Below are 18,522 nucleotides of genomic sequence, written 5' to 3' on the forward strand. Positions count from 1 at the left end.
GCGTGGCATTGTCTGCTTCAGTTTCTTTCTTCTTTCATCTAGTGAAGGCATGTTCTTGTTCTGTTTTAAAAAGCAGTACTGGGTATGTGTTTCATTTTAAAACAAAGCAGCAAGTAGTTCAAATATTATTTGCTGCAAAATGCAATGAAATGTACATTACAGCAGTGGTAACTTGCACATATTTAACATAGCACAAATGTTTAAGATAAACTAAGCCATTATGTACCTACATGTATGCGTACATTTATTTTTGTTTACCTGCGGTGTTTCATTTTTCTTCGAAGCCTGAATATTACTTTTTGTTTTACTCTGCCTGTTTTCTTCCACATATTTTGTTGATCGCATCGCCTTGTCATGCCTTACAAACAGGAACATTCACATGCAGTCTTAAAGGTGAGGAGAAAACGACTACTTTCTACAATAACGAGGCAGATAGTGACTTGTGTAACATTTTGATTATAGCAGTATGAATTTTGGTATGAAACAATAATGATCAACAATGAAACACAATAATCAAGAAATAAAAATTTAAATCCCAAATGTAGTCATTTCTTTTTTTCAAATCATTAAAAGGGGTATAATTAAGGGATACCTGGAAAGTAATTCAAACATAGTTTGTCCCCAGTTCAACACAAGGTCGACGTGGCCTTCTTCCGTGGTTCTTTGGAGTAGTAGTGCTGCAAATTCAGTAAAATACTCCATGTTCCTGAGCTTAATCACTGAAAAGAACACACAAAAACAAAGGTGTTAATAAACAAGACCAATCATTCATTAAAAGAAGCACACGAGGGTATGTTGCTTACCTTCTTGATAAGCATCTGTTAATGTGCTGCTGAAGATCAGATCATACAGTATGGTGGGATCCTTGCAGCCAGTCAATGGCGATGGAATCTCTGTAAATAAAGACAGCTGTATTCAGTATGAAGCTTAGAAAAAAACACTCATTGAACTGATGTGTACTGCAATATATTTTTTATGCTTTAAGTAGTTATTTCATTGTTCACAGAAAATATTCATCTCAGGACTCAAACTGAATGCACTCAATTATTTTAGCATTATAAAGAGAGATGTGCTACATGTCTATGGTTGTTTTGGCAAATAACTTCACTATGTTTTATTACAGACCAGACTAAAAAAGATCAGATACATGCAACATATTTCTAAAAACTATTCTTTGACTGGATGAGCATTATGTCATTTGGAGAATGCACTGGCTTCTTGTGTTGCCAAAAGCACTGAAATGAAAGTTTTTTTTACAAAAAAAAAATTAAATTTTTTGCTATATACAAGCCTTAATTCTTAAGATGCCTGAATTAAAAAAAAAAAAAAAAAAAAAGTAATGCGACCAGTGTGTGTCTGTGTATTACCATTGTCTGTGGTGAGAGGTACTTCCGCTATGACTCCTTTCTTGTTTTTCCTTTGCAGTGCCTTTAACTGAAGATTAATCTTCATTTCACCCTTCACTGCAGCATGACTTATTGTCTTAGACGAGACACACACACACACACACACACACACACACACATACACACAGTTTACAAAATTAGAAAAGTGTAAAAAATAAGAGTGATCATGGAATCATGAAATAAATACACACTTTTCCACTGTTTCGTAAACCCGCAGTTTGGTTGGCAAGTCTACTTATTTGCTGCTGGGCGTCACAGACCTCCTGGAGCAGCTTGTGACCCAAGTCCATGAACACATCAGCCATCTGATGCTTCCCGAGCACACGTAAAGTCTGTCATGAGAAATGAAATAGTCACAAATGATTTTGCATAGGACTTCTGTGAGCACAAAATAATAAATAAATACAAAAATAAGGTGCATAAATGCGTACCAACTGTGATAAGTTCTATGTAACGTGGTAGTAAAATGTACTGAAGTAATTTCTGCTGTGGGCTCTGTGGTGTATTATAGGGTGAATGTCATGTCTTTGAATTATGTATATATAGGCCCGGTATTCTCCAGCAAATTTCAAGGAAACTTTCCTCAAAACTTACTAAACATTAGCTGGTATTCAGCATTAAGTCCAATGAAACTACAGGTGAACATGCAGTTCAAACAATATACAACACAATGTCAATTAAATTATTTAAAGATGACCAGGTCAATATGGGGCAATCCTAAGCAAATAAAATTACAATTTTTTATTAAGTCTTGATCACATAAATTGACACTGAAAACTATTTTTCATTTATTTCCTATCAACTTGAATACAACAAGGGGACATCAAATAACTTCCTCCACATCCCTTGTCTTTAGTCCCAAATCACACAGGTGTTTTGTTTAATTAATATCTTAGTTATTAATAGGTAAATACCAGCTACTTTTTAGGTAATTATCAGGGAAGATTCCTCAAAATAAGCTGGTAAATATAAGACCTGTATCATTCAGTGGACAATTGCAGCTGTTTTTAAATGTAATGCTTCAACAAAATCTTATGCTCTGCAGAAGCGATTTTTTGTTACTACAAAAATAATAAAGAATTAGCACACACCGAAACAGTATAAACTGTATATAAACACAAACACATACACACCTTCAACAGATAGTAGGTGATGCAAGCTATCATGTAAATAAATGACTCCGCAGTGTTTCCGGCCCATTTTTGTTTGAGAAGACCTGAATTCTCCTCCAAAACGATTAGGCATTTTTGTAGTACCTGAACATTAGAACAGAAACACATAGTTAGGAATGATCTACAGTGTGTATTATGTTAGAATGTTAAGACTTGCACAGATTCAGTTCTACATACTTGTACCACAGGGTCACAAGTGATCTGATGGAAGATCAGGGGTGCCAAGAGGCCATAGCAACTAACTACAGCTTGCACAGCACCACTACCATCATTCAAACACATCGCCAAGTCCACGGCCACCAGCATGCGCTCGCATTCTGCCAGTCTGGCTTCCTGCAGATAGACATGAACTCATTTATTTGTGATATAATTTCTGTTCACATCAGCACAAGTGCTTACTTACTGTACTTACAGACTTCCCTGTCCCAGTCATTTCTTTACCTGTTCCCAGATGAATGGTCCATTGTCACTCAGTGAGTCACAATAGAGCGATCCCTGGTGTATGTTGATCTCTGTCTCAATGAAGATGGAAGTGAGGAACAACTGACATAGGTGAGGAGAGGAGCAATGCAGGGCTTGTGCACGCAGCCTTCAGCATGATGAATGTGGACAGAGTAGAAGGAGATAAGTAAATGCAAATAAAAAACAAATTCAATGGCTTGACTTGTGTGAAGTGTATGCATTTGCCTCCTTACCCTGTGCTAGCAAGTCTATCATGTGTGGTCTGTGACCCACAGTCGGGGTAAGTATAGTGGCTCCACAGTTCACTGCAGGCTCTCTTTGCAATGGCATATTGCTCTGTTTGAAATGCCACCTGAGGAAGAAGTGAAGAAAGCTGCTTGAATCATGCTGTCTTTTCTCTGGTACGAGTTTGGACTAGTATGATGTGTACCTGAGCCAAGTGAGCCCATGCAGAGAGGAGAGGTACGGGCAGGGATGCCAGCAGTGGTAATGTTGTCCCCCCTATAGTACTGCCCAGTAGCTCGCCCTCACTGTTGTAGGCTGCAACAGCAAACACATACTTCTGGTTGGGCTCCAGCCCTTCCACCCTCAGCACACACTCTCCATATACTGCTGGTACCTAGAAATAAAGTCACCCTTAAATCATATACACTGAGACAAATAATGGTCGCAAAAATGTGCTTCACTAGACCTGATGCTCTTCTGTGAAAGAAAAACACTGTACCATATGTCCAGTTCCTGGCAGGCTGAAGTCTCCTAGGCGGACTTTCAAGTTCCAGCCCTCAGCTACTCGACCGCAAAGCTGGTACCAGCACACCTAGAAAAAAAGTGAAAAGAGAAAGGTGAAAAGTGTTGAGCTTGAGTGAATTATTTGTTCATGCTTAGATTAGCAAGTTAATGGAATAAGTAAAAGCAAATCTCACTTGTTCCTCCAAGTTATAAGGCGCTGGGACAAAGGTGAAGGAGTGGTCAGTGCGAGAGAGTAGGATCGGAGGAGGGGGAGGATTTTTCTCCACCTTCATTACTTTGTCTTTACTTTTAGCTGGAGTCCTGGGAATGGTGGACATATACACTCTTCTCTCCTCCATCCCTGCTTTTTCTATTAAGGTGGAAGCCTCCTATCAAGAACACGGTGACGAACCAGTTAAATATTCATGAAATTTCCTAAAAGATCGCTTCAGTCAACAGTAAATGTTAGAATGTGGCTACATTCCCCAAGAGATACCTCCAGCAATAAGACAGTATTTATTCTTGCTAAATTCCAGCAAATACTATGATAAGTGATTAATCAATTTGAGTGATTATGCAATTTTACATTAGTTAGTAAAATATTTGGGGGTTTTGAACAAAACAAGGCATTTAATGACCCCAGTTTGTCATTTAGAATCCTGTAATGGGCATTCGGTGTCCAATTTCTGGTGTTTTGGAGACCAGAAAATAAATATTAGTTGTAGCTATAAGTTTTAAGTTAAGTGTTCTAACCAGGACACCAGCTTAATGTAGATATGTTATACAGTATTTGTAAAACAATAATCTTAATTATAATAAAGCATATTTCGTGTCTGTTTTCAAACAAATACACAACACATGCATTTGCAGATATTGCTATTTTACATAGTGTCATTATTTATTTTTCATTACATGCTAAGTCTAAGTGTATCTAAGAAATGTGAATGCTTGTGTCACCTTTAGTAGACTTTCGGTTTTGCTGCTGCTATTTGGCTCCATGTTACTGAACACCAGCAAGGCCTTCTGGATCAGGAATAGAGCTTTGGACACCTTGTTCTTCTTGATCCGATTCAGCAGTTCAGACTCGGTAACTACCCACAACACAGAAAGTCTCAGGACAAACCACCATATTGAGAACCACTGTTTGTGTCCACAATTAAGCATAACTTATGGGCAGACATATCATTTTTAAACCAATGCTCTTTTCGACCATTTATTTATTGTCAAATATTTAAACTTCTGTTTACAAAACAGCAAGTGGAGGCTTGGGAAATTTCACCATCTCTACTGATATAAAATTGATTTTTAAAATTGTATATAAAAGCCACAGAAGAATCATTTCTCAAAAATAATTCATGAGTGGATCTGTCAGTGTATCGGTGAGTCTAACCTGCATTTAGCATCAGTAACTTGAGAGAAGCCCTGTGGTGGATGATGTCTAACTCTAAATGAAGGTCTCTGGCAAGCAGAAACGTGCGAGTGGACTGAGTCTGCTGACTGCCTTCAAAATCTGATTCTGTCTTAGCTTCCATTTCTTCTTTTTCCTTCACACTTATTTCATCTTCTTCATTTTCTTCTTCTGGTGATGTTGGAGATATGAAAGGAGCTGGTGCATTGAGGAGACTACATTTCTGTCAGAACAAGAGGAAATCCAGTTATGTTTTTGATAAGATCCACTCTGACAATTCAGTCCTGAGATGAAATGATTGAATAATAGACTGAACTTTTAGGGTCTTCTACATGAATGTTGGACAGGTTAACTACTTACCTGCATGAAGGCAGAATCAGTGACTGCTGAGCAGTCTTGGGGCAGTAGTGTAGCTGCACCCCTTGCCAAAGCTCCAAGACCCTTCCTCACCACCTCACACACCTTCTGAAGCAACTCTGTACTTGAACTCTGAAACCAGACAAAAAAAACCCAAACATGTTGTAGTTGCTTCTTTCATCACATTTATACTTCACAATGTAATATACAGAATTATCATTTACGACCATGTATAGATAGTTAATTCATTTACATACCTCAGGAAGAGAGAAAGAGCTTAGCTTTGCATCAAAACGGTCTATTTGACCTGCTAAACACAAGACATGAGACTAGTGTCATCGGTAGGTGTGGTATGGAAAACATATTGTGTGCATGTTTGTGATTGTTCACAATCAAGAAGTACAAAACTGAAGAATTTCAGTTGTCCCACACACTGAAAGAAGGTAACTGGCAGAAAATAATTCCTCACCTTGCCACTGTGTGTGATTTAAATGTTCATCTGTACTCTCTAGCAGCATCCCCAGTGTGTGAATCATCTCTGCAGTCAATATACAGTCAACTGTTGCCAGGTCACAAGCAAAGGCCACCTCACACAGCTTCGACAAGCACCACACCCACTGCATGTTCACAAATAGTAACAAATACAAATGAACAGAAGAGTGAAAATTCATTTCTATTTTATTAAAATCAATGTTACAATACATTCTAAAAATTGCAAATGCATAGTGTAGATGATATAAGTAACAGCCTTACATTTGATAATAATAAACCTAACCAGCAGCATTGTTTACCTTTATACATACATGATATGTAATTATCATCTACCTTCTGTCGGTAGTGTGCAAACTTTGAGGTTTGCAGCTGATTCTTCTGCCTCACCACCTTCATCCTACTCCACACAAATAGCACAATATCCAAAACCAGGTCCCCATCTGGCTGCACATCCTAAACAGATAAAACACACGCAGTATGTACAATATATAAATAAGCATCCCTAATCACTAATCCTTCAATTACAACACAAACACACACACACACAACATAGAAACTTACCAGAGCAGATCCACAGACAGACTTGTGCAAGACGTCTACCAGACTGGTGAGCTCATCACTCTTGAAGAATGAGGACTTTGGTCTGTCTGTGGAAACATTATAATGCAGGTATTGCTGTAATTAAATACTTTGTGAAGCATTCAACTCACTACAACCAACTGTTAAGTGCCTGATTACCAACTTCTAAATGCTATGTGTATAATAAGACAAAAACATGAGAGAAGAATAGAAGCTTATATTCAGCAATAACCAACTCTGTTAATATACTCACAAATGTGACAAAACCTTAGAAAAACAATCAAATAAAAACCAGTGGTGCTATTAATGTATTTATTTTCTGACATTTTCTCTTTGAGGCAATTGCTACAAATCTGTTTTGATACTAGCAATACATAGCCAACAAGATTCTCTCCCTTAATCAACGAAACCTGCTTTTCAGTAATCCATTTATCCACAGCAAAGTTTGGAGGCCTAAAGATCTAAATCAGTCCATATGTGGCACAGTTTTACTTTGTTACCATGTTTGATGTTGTCCTGTCTTGGTCGGCTCCTCTGGGAAGACAGCAGAACGTTGAAACTGTCAAGTAAGGCAAGTTCTCGCTCTGCCTTCCTGAAGGACTGCCCTTCCACACCCTGACAAAGAAAAAGACATTGAAAATCAATTTTAATATCATTCAGAAACGCAGAACACTCTCCAACTGGAAACACCAGAGCAAAAGTGAAACACTAACTGAACGTATTTCACTTTTCTGAGTAATGAGAATTACAATTGCTTGTGTGCTACTCACTGACAAAACCTGCTGCATTTCTCTGGCAAATTCAGTGAACACGTCTCGCTGTTTGTATTGAAACGACAGCTTGATGAACCTCACAGCCGACATGATGGGTACTTTATTTTCTCCTAGTAACACAACACATCGCATTGCTTCACACTGATTTCTAAACCCCTTCACAAAACAAACACATTGCAAGACAGGATAAACAGCTGTACGTGACTAATGCAATATGAAAAAAAAAAAAGAAACAGTGACTTACCCATAATAGCTAAAGAGAGTAGAGTTGATGTTGGTGTCAGTACAACAGGAGACAGGCATTGGGGATCATCACACCTTTTCTCACCAGTACTTGTCAATCCTTCACATGAACATACAATCATGTTACTCTCAGAATTCCTCACCTTAAAAACTCAGCTACATTTCAAGCATTACAAAACATTTGCAGCACCTGTAGATTTCCTCTTAATTTGTCTTCTTACTATAATCACTGCAGTGCATTTTCTGTTATGGGTTTGTTTTACTAACCAGATAATATACTGATGCCAGCAGACAGGAGTTCCGAGAACACCTCCTGCTTTTCTGGGTCATCTGGCATCCTCATCTGTAGTGGCCGTGTGGTGCTGTCCCAAAGTGCCTCCAAAATACCTAAAAACTGTCCTGCCCTGCTGTCAAACAGGTCTAGAAGTAAGCGCTCTGTTGGAGTACAAGGCAATGGCGCCTAAAGGAAAAACAGACAGGAATACAATTTCAGGTAATCTCACAAGACCAACATTAAATCACCAAAAACATTTATCTAAGCAAACAGATTTATGCTTAAATAATCAAAACAAAGATTTCTTTCAGAGACCTCTGCATCTGCAATAAGATGTCACAGGTGGAAAATATCAGGTGCAAGAATAAACAGAAATTGTAAAAATGTAATTGATCCAAAATCCAACGAGAGTACAACTCTTTATCAATTAAAGGAAATATAAAATGAGTTAACTGGAGTAACCAATGTTTGTCTTCTATATTGAGCATCCTCTTAAATTGACAGTACACTTAAAGATGAGCTATAACACCAAACATGAGAATATTGTTGAAAATATTACATTGGGTATGTCCCTTGGGGTGTTTTTTATTTCCATTCTGAATCTGGCTTTGGGTTTCTTTCTGCCATTGAACACTGCTTGCTTGAATATCATAGCAGCCAGCTGGAGAAAAAAAAAGGTCTGAGTCACCATCAACAATGTAAAGGCAAAACATTAACACTGTAAAGTCTAGGAAAGGTCACAAGAAAAGTAATTCATCTTGCCTGTGTGCATATAAACAGCGGTGACCATTCAATTCATGAAACGGCTACAATCTTATACATAGAAATATTTACACTGAGAAACTTTGTAACGCAAAGTAACTGAGAAAAAAAGAAACATGACCTCTCATGTTTGGACAGTGTGGACTGGACTTCAAATGACCTTTAACTGATTCAGTATGTAGGCTGTCATGACTTCATATTTGCATGAAATAAATGTGAAACACAGTAGCGATAAGAGGTTATCTTAACTCTGCAACATCTAATTACAGTGACCATATTAAGAGCATATTTCAATGACTGGAGTCTCTTGCCTTGATAGAGGCTTCTTTGTAAGCTCTCTGAGTCTCTCTGGTGGCAGGAACTTGACTCTGCAACTCCAGCTTTGCTAACTCATTGATTTTTCCAAGGGCTCTTCTGGCAAATTTCTGAAAGCATTTGAGGACACACAAGCAAACCCACAAAGGGGGAGTCACACTTTCAGAATAATTCATTCTCAATCTAAGAACCTTTCTGTGTGATTTCATTAGATTAATTCATTTTTTTTAATGTCCATAAATTCCTATGTACAATAAATATGCCATCTGTGTTTTGTTTTACCATAGCCAAGCATGAGAAAGATTTTTTTAGCCTGTGTTTGGAACAGTAATATCTTAGTACAACAGACAAAAAAATATCAAACCATACATTTATAGAAAGCCCTTCTTTACAGTAAATTAACAGCAGATTGGCCAACAAAAAAACTGCAGACAGATCAAAAAACAGGTGACAGTTAGTATTTATAACTTGTTATATCAGACTGCCAATATCATGTGTCAATGATTGTGTGTTTGTAGGTGTCTAGATGCACCAGACGTCTTTCACCTCTGCTTGCACCTCAGCCTGGTTGTCATAGTAACAGTGGCACACGGCACAGTAGAGTGTGACGATAAACGGCAGATACTTAGCTGTCATCAGAGGGATGGACAATTCTAAACTGATGCTTGCCCAGAGAAGGTACTCCAGTGCCTGAATAGGATCATAAAATGTGGCAAAAGGCATCAAAAAAGTGACACAGATGCTTATTATATAAACACATTATAACTCACACCTTTAATTTATTATGCAAGAATACCACTCAGTGAAGAGTCGCATGTTAACCAATCTGAAGAGAGTGAATCAAAGAAAAATCACGTTTTAAACACGTACTTTTGCAGTCACAATTAGCACAATCAGCATTAGGTGGTTTAAATATTTATGTTGTTGTAGATCTCTATCATCAAAAGAAAGTCTTTTGACCGTTTGAAAGTGTTTCACCTCTTTCATTTTGCCTTTCCTTTTTGAGAGTATAAAAATATGGATAAAAATACTTTTTTTTTTTTGGAAAAGGCTTTTGGCAAGATGAATTGGCATCTATATATAACAGTTCAATCAAGAAACACTGTATTTATGTTACATTTATCTAAAAATACCTGTGCACTGTACTTCTTGGTCATCAAGAAACGGCAGATGGTGTAAATGTGTAATGCACCTGGATAAGATGAGAAGGATAAAGAGAACGACATACAGTAAGGAGGCTAGTTCTACAGCAGAATCTTATAATGTTTCACTTCATTTTAAACAATGGATAAATAATCTCGCACTACTAACTCAAAGTCAAAGGAAAAGCAAAGCTCTTCTAAGCTCTTTTTAAATTATATAAATTGTGCTACTATACCATTGTATATTTGCCAGTGGAGGTGTTCATGTCGCTGAAAAGCCTTCATTATGATCCTAATGAAGTTCAGCACCCGCAGCAATTTGCAAAGTCCCTTCTGGCTGAGGATGTTGTGCTTTTTTTCCTGCTCAAATAGACACAGGGCACAGCCGTGCATTGCACGAATCTGCGGACAGACACAAACACAAGGCTCTGGTACAACCACCATAAAATATGACCTTTTTCCATACGTCAAGACTTCTTTGTAACATGAAACAACAAAGCGCAACAATCATAGCCTACAACCAGTCATACCATAACATTTTGCACACAAAGACGCACAGTACACAAGCTCAAATTGCACAGTCTACCTTCATGGTGAAGGTATGTTGGTCTGTATCAACACCTTCAGGGAAAAAACATGCCATTAAGTGGTCCACATCTGTGATTTCAGTTATTTTCACTGCGCTGAACTCCAACAGGTGGAGACTGTAGCCCTGCCACAGAGCCAGCTGGTACAACTACAAACAATGGAGAGAAGAAAGATTAAATGGCAATTGTGAGTGTGTGTTGTGCAAGACACCTTGGCTACCTGCTGCAAATAGTTTTGCAGGTAAAAAGAACAGCAAAGAGGAAAGGAGTAGCAAAAAAAAATTAAGGCTGTTAATACAGAATAAACCAGTTAATCCCCTGCTGGGCTCCTTCCACTACTCTGAATACTCTGACTAATAAAATTAAGTAGTGATTGACTTAATATTTGATGAAGTGTAGTTAGAAAAAAGCCATCTGCAGCAGCTTTTGGAATCGAAATATTAGCAAGACATTATCTAGGGTCACGTACCTTTACTTCAAAAAGCAAATCTGCAATCTGCAACATATGCTCCTGGTATAACTTTGACGGCAGCCGGTGCTTGTACTTCTTCCATATCTCCACAAGGACTTTAATCCTTTAAAATGAGAATCATATTAAAAAGGGGGTCACTTTTAAATGAATTTTATCAGCAGTCTGCCAAAAATAAAAACACACATAAAAGTCACAGCTATACATGTAATATGAAATAAGTTTCAAAGTTGGTATATGGCACTGTATCACTAACTTAGAAAATAATATTTAGCAAGTCTGCTTGCATACTGGACTGTAACTGTTTCACTTGCAAACAAAGTTGTCTCATTACCTTCTGTGATGGAAATGCGAAATCTCAGTACTTCTTTAGTTAACCTTACTGTGTCGAAATTGAGGCCTACACCAATATTTTAGTTAGTAAAGTACCTGGAGTCAAAAGTAGAGACTTGTATTACCTGTTTGCTACTGTTAATGGTCCAAAACGTAGACACACTGATAATTAATAGCTCAATATACGAATTTTTTTTTGACGTAACATGAAATAGAACAATTGGGAAACACGCTGCATTAAGCTAAGCTATCGTTACCATAACTTTGACTGTCTTACCCTTTAGCATAAGAGCCGCTGTCCTGCTCGGTGGAAGAAGCTACTTGTCTCATCAGTGCTACAAACGCGTTAATGTCTCGTTTGAAAGCTAAAATAACTGGGTTTCTTTTATCAAGTTTCCCGTAATATGAAGCTGGTAAGTCCATTTCTGTGGCCATAAACTCAAACCAACTACCGCATTTCTGTTAGCTGTTTCCAACAAGGGTACCTGCTCAGGGCTGCTGGGGCAGCTCGGGTCACCATGGCAACGACCCTACAGACAACACGCGCTGCACTTTATTCCTCTGCACATTGTAGGAAGGAAAATCAATCAGCTCAAGGTTATTCAGCAGCGCATACAGGAACACTCAGTAACACGAATCAGAAGCACATCCATCCTCACACTCGAACATTTAACAACTTTTCTGACCCATAGTTCCCATTTGACAGAGTGTTTGCAAAATCAAATGTAAGGCTGAAGTGTTATCATGTCTAAAATAAACAAAGCTGACACTGAACACACATATAAAAGCAGCATGCAAATGTTTTTTTTAATATTATTGTTTTTATTTTATTTTATTTTATTCAACCAGGAAGTCCCTTAAGATCAAAATCTCTTTTTCTAGGCCAAGAAGGCACACCATTATAAGGCTATAAATATTATAAAATCAAACATGACACCAGTAACACTAGACAAAAGCAAAATGCATTTGAAAAACAGGAGGCTTTAGATGCACACAATAAAATCCAGTTTAGGAGTTGCAATTGAAGAGTTGATTTGCAAAAACAGATAACTCCATCTTCACAAACCTTCAGAAAACCCACTTTTCCATCATCTACCTGAGACAATATCAGAAGTTATCTCTATTTTTGTCATGTCATTTCTACTGAGTCAAATCCACTCAGCTTCAGTTTGATTGATATTATCTCAAGCAAACAACAAAAAAATGAGTTTTCTGAAAATCTACAAGAATGGAGTTATCTGTTTTTGCAAATCAACTCTTCAATTGCACTCTTCAGTTGCGCATCTTTTGATTAGAGCTTTTAACTCTCCCAGTGTGACAACTTTTAATTTCTACTGTTCTAGTGAGAGAGGTTTCTCAGGTGTGGCTTACAAGCACAATGATCACATAGTGTGACCAGTACACAGAAACTCCTTTGACTAATGGCTATTAAAGGCCACCTTAAAACGCAGCTTTATTCAAATGATGACACAGATGACAAGAGGAAGGCGAGAACTGGCTGTTGGCTGCTAGATGCTGGCTGGCATGAGAGTTAGAGTTGTAGCCAGGTACTTGAATGTCCACAACTTTCCCATTTGCAATCTAAGAAATCGTTCCAGACAGCTCTGGATGGACGCCAACTTGGCCAAGCTCTTCAGGAATAGTGGGACAACATTCCACAAGCAGCATCAGAAACCTCATTAACTCTGTATGTGACAGATGTACATGATGCAAAGGGCGTACAAGCTGGATACTGATCTGTGATCTGTGGTCCATGACCCCACTCTGTATCTGTCCACTACCATTTGCAATACAGTGCATACTTGGTTGTTTCATGACAGCCATTCTGTTGTAAAGATGGGATGTGTTGCAACAGAAAAATACTCAGTTCCCTGTTTTACAGAGAATGCATAGAGTTTCATGTTCTATTTTTGTTCACTATACATAATTTTTAAAGAAGAAATAACAAATTCTTGCTCTTTCAAATGAAAAAAATCTGCTATTTTCAATCAAATATTACTCTTGCTTGGTTCATTATAATCAGGGGTTTTACTATTTCCTGCTATGTTGTCGCACTCTCACTCTAAAGCTTGGCTCTGAACCCTGCAGTGTCTTTATTGCTTTGTCATCATACTCATATTGGTCTGTCCATACGACAGCCCATTAACCTCACATTTATATTGGACGATTATGCAGCACACAATTTATTGATGATAAAACCTTCAGCTTTCATTGGGTGGTTCTTGGCGCCATTAGTCTGGCACAATGCCAGGTCTTGGCTGATTGAGAAAAGAGTGGACAGCACTAAAATAGTAGTTGATGGCCTGATAGTTTTAAAGGTTCTGTAGAATCTCTGTGCTTGCATGTGTGGAGTTCTCCTGCTTCAGAGACAACATGGCTGGGAGGATGAAGCAGAGACTGAAATAATCAAAAAAAAAAAAGGTTGGCACAACCGCTGGCAAGGACTTCATATTTAACATCTGAGCTCATAGCAAAATGATACACACATGGAGTGTCACCTAATACTGTCCCATACAAACTCATCAGTTCCCATTCAAGCACACATCCACTCCACACACAAACCCAAAGCTTCTGGCACTCAGAGCACAGCAGCCTAATGCTCTGGCAGCTATTCCTCAAACAAACACTCACAAAATCACTCACTAGCCAGACGGGGGCATTTCCTGGGGAATGAGCATGGGGGCATCAGCAGTATTCCTAGCCAGTGTCACCTCATGACCGGGAGGACAGCGAGAGACACAGAGTTATGGAGAGAGAGAGACGACCGGTCGCGGTCAGACAGATGAAACAATGAGAGCGATGGAGGGATAAACAGTTGACATCATTGTTCCAGAAAGATCAGCCTGTTGGCAGAGACCCTGTGCAAGTGTGCATGGGAGGTTACGGAGGGGAGGAGGGGAGGTCAGGAAGGCAGAGCATTGGTGGGATGGGAGGGAAAGGCCTATAAATGCAGTGCAGGGGAGCACAACAGCACCAATCTCACACCAAGTCAGACCAAGAGTCAGCTTCCCTCACCACCATCATTTTTTCATCTCTCCTGGAATCTCACCATGGATATCCCCATCCAGTACCCCTGGTATCGCCGGGCCTTCCCACATCGACTCTCTGACTTCTCCATGACAGAACCTCTCACCGATTGGCCCCTGATGTGGCCCTTCTCCTGGTCCTTCCCCTGGATGCGTCCTTCGTTCATGCGCTGGTTCAACTGGCCTGACAATGGACACAGTGAGGTAAAGTACAATTCTCCTGTGTGCCTAAGATAATCTAATTGAGTGAAACACTAACATGTTGTCTGCAACCGAACATAACTTCTAATACTACTTCGGCAGTATGAAAGTGAGTGCTTGTAGTAGTTTCCACAGTCTTGTGACAGGCCATTGGAGCACAGATCTTTCATTTGTGAGATGTGTATATATGATTTCAAATTACTAAGCCAACAATATTAGCATCTTTGGCTGACATCTCATGTGTTTGTATAATTTTGCACTGAGATGATTAAAAACAAGCTATTGTGCATGCTTTATGGCCAGCTGACGCATTTCTGAGTGCTGCTCCTAACAGCTCTACTGTCTGCATAGATGCGCACAGAAAAGGATCGCTACGTCATTTATCTGGACGTGAAGCATTTCTCCCCCGAAGAGCTGTCTGTCAATGTTAGCGACGAGTTCATCACAATACACGCCAAACACGAAGAAAGACAGGTTAGAAAGACATTGGAGAGGTGCAGAAATAGTAAAGCAAAATTGATTTGGTGACACTTTACTGATACTTTACAAACCATTTTGTTTGCAGGACGATCATGGCTATGTGACAAGAGAGTTTCTGAGGAAGTACAGGCTTCCTTCTGGTGTGACAGTGGCCGAGGTCACCTCCAGTCTGTCATCTGATGGTGTGCTGACAATCACGGCTCCTCGGCCATCTCCTGGCCCAGAGCGCAATATTCCTATTACCTGTGAAGATGGAACACAGAAAAAATAAAACGTAGGGCAGAGTCTAACGCCCAGACACAGTTTCGCAACTAACCCTAAGTGCTGCCTGTTTTTATATTTAACCTGTTACTGTTCTGTTGGCAGTTCAGTGCACATACAAGTCAGGCATACATGTCTGGATGTCTTTGAAGTGCAAGTGCCTTCTAATAAACCAGTATCCTAACTCATTTTTATTCTAATGTCTCTGCAAGACAGGGGTGCTTTAATGTTGAAAATCTTGAGGCCATGTAAGTGAGTCTGTTTAACAGCGTACATGACTTCTTTGTGGACACTTGAGATGCAGAATATTGAGAACCTGACAGGTGATTTCTCTGTCACAAGACAAAATAATCCTTTAAATTCCTTCTTTCTGCTTAACACATGCAGTCATTTTTTGATATTTCCTTTCCCTTGATCAGGCATTTGAACGTTAAACAGCATCTGTGCTGGCCCTGCATTTCCTGACAAAGCTGTAAGCGTTTGTTAACTGAATCACTAGCTTGCAGTCGGTTCAAGTGAATTGGAATCTGAAGATTTAAACATACTAAAATTGTTAAACAAAACTGTACCGAGTGAGTGAGTTAGATGCCAACTGTTGTTTTTTTTCTGTGAGAATAGTGCTGGTTTCTGTATGTGTGAGCAGGAGGTTCTCTGGAGGCAGATGCAGTCATTTTTAGTTTGTTTACCAAAAAAAAAATAAATCATTTTGAAAAAGCCACCAAAGGACTTGGGACCAGGTGCGTTGAGAGGAAGACAGCGAGCGAACAGGCGGGAGGGAAAGTAGTGGACGAGGAGACAGACAGCTTTTTATCACTGGGCTCCTTTTCCACTGGGGAGCTCTGAGCTGCTAAGGACAGAGTGTGTAAATGTATGTGAGTAGGTGCATTTGTACCTGTAGATGCAGGAGTTACATCTCTGTTATATTGACAACAAGCCTCTGGAATATTACCCCAAGAAACAACAAATAGAATAAATGTTTCATCTCCAATTCATGGGTGTGTGGGTTTCTTTTTTGTCTGCAGTGTTGCTATTCTCAGAAGAATTTCACATTATTTGTCATGATATACCAGTGATATGTAAAAGAAAGAAAAAAAAAACTCATGTTAATAATATTGTCAATAATCTAACACTAATCTGATTGACACTTCAACATGGAAACAACATGCAGTACAGTTATGGTTATATCTCTCCCCCTCCTTACGCTTGTGTTTCCAGTGAAATTTGTTTGCCAAAAAAGAGACAAAGCACACAAAAACAAGTTTTCTATCAATATTGGGATACAATAGATAATATCATGACAGTCCTTGTTATAATGTACAGTGCATCTGGAGAGAAGCTGATTAGCTGCTTTGAACAAAAGAGCAAAAATGCATTCTTTAATACTTCTTAAAATATACAAAATGAAATGATTAACTGCACATAGCATTGGACACTACTGCAATGTTCCCCTGTAGTATAATTTGAAAAAGAAGCTGTGTTTGAAAAAAAGATAGACAGCAAACATATTTCATTCTTTTTAAATGTATTATTTAATATCATATAATAGCTGTGAGAAGTATTACAGAGAATGTCGACTGTCAATCATCAGAATCGACAGGAATGACATACAGAGCATTAAGCAGCAACAATTCTGCCTTCTGACTGTTACATCTGAATACATTCTACAATTGTTTAATGCTGCGTGAGTCATTGTTGACATCTCTAAAGTGCAGAATATCAGGTGCATGCATGTGCATATAATGTATACTGTCATCATATCAATTTCATATGATATCAACAAAGATTGTCTTGCAAGTAAGCTGTACTCTGTCTTTGTAAAGGCAACATCAGTAACAGTAGAAGTCCCATTTCTGGAAAAAGAAGAAGAGAGGTTGAATTAGAGAGAAGGCATTACATAATGCATACATGTGGATGTGTGTGTGTGGTCACCTACAGTAGTTTTGACTTCAGTGCTGGCTGGCATGAGAGCGTGAGTCTCCTCCACTACACTGCTGGGGAAGTGGCCAATACGAGCTTCCTGCTGTCCATAGTAGGAGTCTTGTACCTGCAAACAGATGATAAAGATAACAGTTGTTGGCAGCATGTCTTGTTGTTGCTAGATATGTCCGTGACCTCACGTCAAAGCAGTCTTTATCAGCTAATAAATATGTTATTTGTACTCACGCTGCCAGCCCAGAAGAGGTTCCCTCTGTCTTTTAGCATTGCATAGACATAGACGAGCTGCCCCTGTCTGATGGGGATGAACCTGCAGTCTCCAGGGTAGTAGTCCTGCAGTGCTTGAGCTATCAGGATGGGATCTGTGCAGGAGGAGGATGATTTGAGTTTGACATCATATGGAGGAGTTTTGCAGTTTGTAGTATTTGTTATATTTGTATGCTGTCATTTCAACTACAGTTGCATATGATCAGAACATATTATCTTCTAAGCAGAGCAGACACCATCAGGACAGAACAAGTTGTTCATACTTACGGCTGCATTCAGAGTCAGCGCAGAGTTTCTTGTCCGAGAGTTTAGGCATCTGCCTTCCAGCTTCTGAAGGTGCCAACAAAAGCCACACTGACAGTACAAACCAGAGTTTACAAGCCATGTCTGTATGTGATGCAAAAGTCTTTTTTTAATGCTTGGTGAAGGTCCTGCGTAGCTTTTGATTCCCTTTTTGTCGACTCTGAGAAGGAGGTGAAGAGGCAGCCGTCCCCCTTTTTCTACTCTCCCTGCCCCCTTCGTCATAAATGAACACACACAGAGCTCCTTTCAAGCCCTTCAAGCAGGTAAACAGGATGGAAGAGGAGGAGGAGGAGGGTCAATTTAGACAAGACCCCTGTTTGTGTGCTGAACTCTTTCCATCTCTCACCCTGTGTCACCCCCTACTCAAACAGCAGGGTGCTGAACATTTGTAGCAGCAGATTCCTCAGAGTTAATCTGTGTTTTTTCCCCTTCTTTGTACAGCCACCAGGCGTCTGAGCAGCGTCTATCCGGCCCTACTGTTCCCATCTTTCCTGCTCTGTCTCTCAGTGTAGTCCTCCCTCTGTCTGCTCCCTTTACCTGTTGCGC

At 39.2% G+C, this 18,522-nt stretch overlaps 2 protein-coding genes across 3 annotated transcripts; one reads left to right on the top strand and one right to left on the bottom strand.

The window, feature by feature from the left end:
- Positions 1 to 14,481: 14,481 nt before the first annotated feature.
- LOC103355090 (alpha-crystallin B chain) lies at positions 14,482 to 16,463 on the top strand. Its single transcript, XM_008278750.1, has 3 exons — positions 14,482 to 14,733; positions 15,082 to 15,204; positions 15,296 to 16,463. The coding sequence occupies exons 1-3, from the start codon at positions 14,554 to 14,556 to the stop codon at positions 15,479 to 15,481; spliced, it is 489 nt and encodes a 162-aa protein (XP_008276972.1). The 5' UTR covers positions 14,482 to 14,553; the 3' UTR covers positions 15,482 to 16,463.
- Positions 16,464 to 17,136: 673 nt separating this feature from the next.
- On the bottom strand, positions 17,137 to 18,418 carry mia (MIA SH3 domain containing). Of its 2 annotated transcripts, XM_008278752.1 has the most exons (4): positions 17,941 to 18,418; positions 17,635 to 17,768; positions 17,405 to 17,515; positions 17,137 to 17,321 (listed from the first exon to the last, which is right to left on the bottom strand). In XM_008278752.1, the coding sequence occupies exons 1-4, from the start codon at positions 18,056 to 18,058 to the stop codon at positions 17,298 to 17,300; spliced, it is 387 nt and encodes a 128-aa protein (XP_008276974.1). In that variant the 5' UTR covers positions 18,059 to 18,418; the 3' UTR covers positions 17,137 to 17,297. The 2 variants fall into 2 exon arrangements, with proteins under 2 accessions (XP_008276974.1, XP_008276973.1); XM_008278751.1 differs by lacking the exon at positions 17,137 to 17,321 and having other exon boundaries at positions 17,326 to 17,515.
- Positions 18,419 to 18,522: the final 104 nt, after the last annotated feature.

The sequence above is a fragment of the Stegastes partitus genome, unplaced genomic scaffold (genome assembly GCF_000690725.1).
Source record: "Stegastes partitus isolate 25-593 unplaced genomic scaffold, Stegastes_partitus-1.0.2 Scaffold132, whole genome shotgun sequence".
In the NCBI taxonomy this organism is placed as follows: domain Eukaryota; kingdom Metazoa; phylum Chordata; class Actinopteri; family Pomacentridae; genus Stegastes; species Stegastes partitus.